Raw genomic sequence first — 1,838 nt, 5'->3', positions numbered from 1 at the left:
TAAATTAATTCAACTTTATAAATGTTCATGATGATATTACTATACTATAGTATGATAACCAAATAGATTCATCAAATACATATCATTGGCCATGCTTCATGTGGATAGACGACATGCCAGCAAAATACAGGACGCTGACTTTGTTAAGAACATGTTTACAGTAAGGGGGCAGAGCCTCACTCACCATATCAAGATCCCTCTGGGTGGTCATGACTCAGTGAGGAGGAAGGCAGTAGATATGAAGCAGAGAGGAGGGGACTGGCGTGCTTCAGCTGCTGGAGACGGGGCAAGAGCCCTGACACAAACAACACAACACAAACACTGTCAGAGTGCTTCCCACTTCCTGGCACCAGAACTGTGCTGCACATAATCCATTTAATAGCGAGTAAGCACGTCAGCAAACGTCAAACCTGACTGCGATTTATAACCAAACACCGTTTAAGTAGTAAGCAAACAGGCCTTACCATCGTTTAAGTCATTAAAATAACAAACTTAGCTTGTTAGGCTATTGCAGCGACGAGATTAGTAGCTTAGCTAAATCTTTCCAGGTGAACTGCTAAAATATTGATATTTCAGCTAGATTCGACCATAAATTCTAATTAGAGGGTTTGTGGTAATACAACAGCTGATGCTGGAAACATATATAGAAAACGTATCACATCGAATTTGCTGCTGACAGATGTAAAGACTAAGCCCTGTAGCAAATAGATAAGGCTAGTGCTAATGTTAGCATTAGCTGCAGTGTTAGCTTCCGCCAATCCTGCTCTCATTGGCTAGCTGCGATAAAACCGTAGTTTTAGTCCCGTTAACCTCACCTGCATCTGATGAATATGATAAAATTGTGCATTCAGTTGAGTTGACCTATCATCGGAGAGCGGTTTTCATGGGGAAAATATCGAGTGTAAATGGATATCGTAGACTGTGGGTATCGGTGGCTAATGGAAGGAAAGACGCCGGATGTCAGCTGGTTGTAGACGCTAAGAACGACCGCAAACGCTCATGGGATTTGAAGTGATTTTGTATTTATAACCGAGTTGCCTTCATTATTTAGCAAATAAAGTACTCTAACCTACAGTTTTGCACTTGTAGGATAACTTACTACTACTACCTACTTTTTCATTTACTTTTTTCAATTTTGGGCAAATGTACTCCACTACATTTATCTGGCAGATTATTTGCCCATTTACCATTTAGGTTAGTTAGTAACTTTTAAGATTTCATTTCTCTCTATCTTATGATCACTTCAAATGTCTGTGAATTGTAAGCATCTTCACCAAGGACTGATTTCTCCTTTAAACGTTAATTTAAATAACGAACGTGCAAAATGGTAAGCTTTTGGCTTGTTCCTTCAGGGGTCACCACAGCGGAACGCATTCCCCACGTTGATATGGCATGAGTTTTTTACGCTGGATACAGTTCCTGCCACAACCCTCTTTTTATCCCACATTTTTTATCCAGGCTCTAGGCAGGCACCAGGGTGGCCCTTTGTGGCTGGGCAGGGCCACACCTGGTGGGTCGGGATTTGAACCCAATGCTCTACCACTCATCCACCACTCATCCACCACTCATCCACCAGGCCCCACAAAATGGTAAAATACTGCAAGCTTGACTTCAATGCAAAAAATAAATACATCATGGGTGTGAAGTGTTTCACACCACAGATGTTTTGTGATGTGTGTGACTGTTCAGTGACATCTCCACTTTTAAACCATGGGATCAACCTGAAGTTTAAAGCAACATGAAAAAACTTTTTGGAGACTTTTAGTAAAATAAACACACATGGCCTACTGGAATAACTGGAAAGCCAATTACTCAAGAAACAGTCAACATTGTTTCCA

General features: G+C 41.0%; 1 protein-coding gene across 1 annotated transcript in view; it reads right to left on the bottom strand.

The window, feature by feature from the left end:
- The window catches only part of ubl3b (ubiquitin-like 3b), an 8,756-nt gene extending 7,773 nt beyond the window's left edge, over positions 1 to 983 (bottom strand). Inside the window, exons 1-2 of the mRNA XM_067517655.1 lie at positions 816 to 983; positions 185 to 295 (exon numbers count right to left, since the gene is read on the bottom strand). Of these exons, the coding sequence (XP_067373756.1) occupies positions 185 to 211 (27 nt within the window). The 5' untranslated portion in view covers positions 212 to 295; positions 816 to 983. The remainder of the gene's footprint in view (positions 1 to 184; positions 296 to 815) is intronic.
- Between the last annotated feature and the right edge of the window lie 855 nt (positions 984 to 1,838).

The sequence above is a fragment of the Channa argus genome, chromosome 10 (assembly GCF_033026475.1).
Source record: "Channa argus isolate prfri chromosome 10, Channa argus male v1.0, whole genome shotgun sequence".
In the NCBI taxonomy this organism is placed as follows: domain Eukaryota; kingdom Metazoa; phylum Chordata; class Actinopteri; order Anabantiformes; family Channidae; genus Channa; species Channa argus.
Note: the sequence above shows the minus strand (reverse complement) of the source record. Positions and strands in the feature narration are given on the sequence as shown.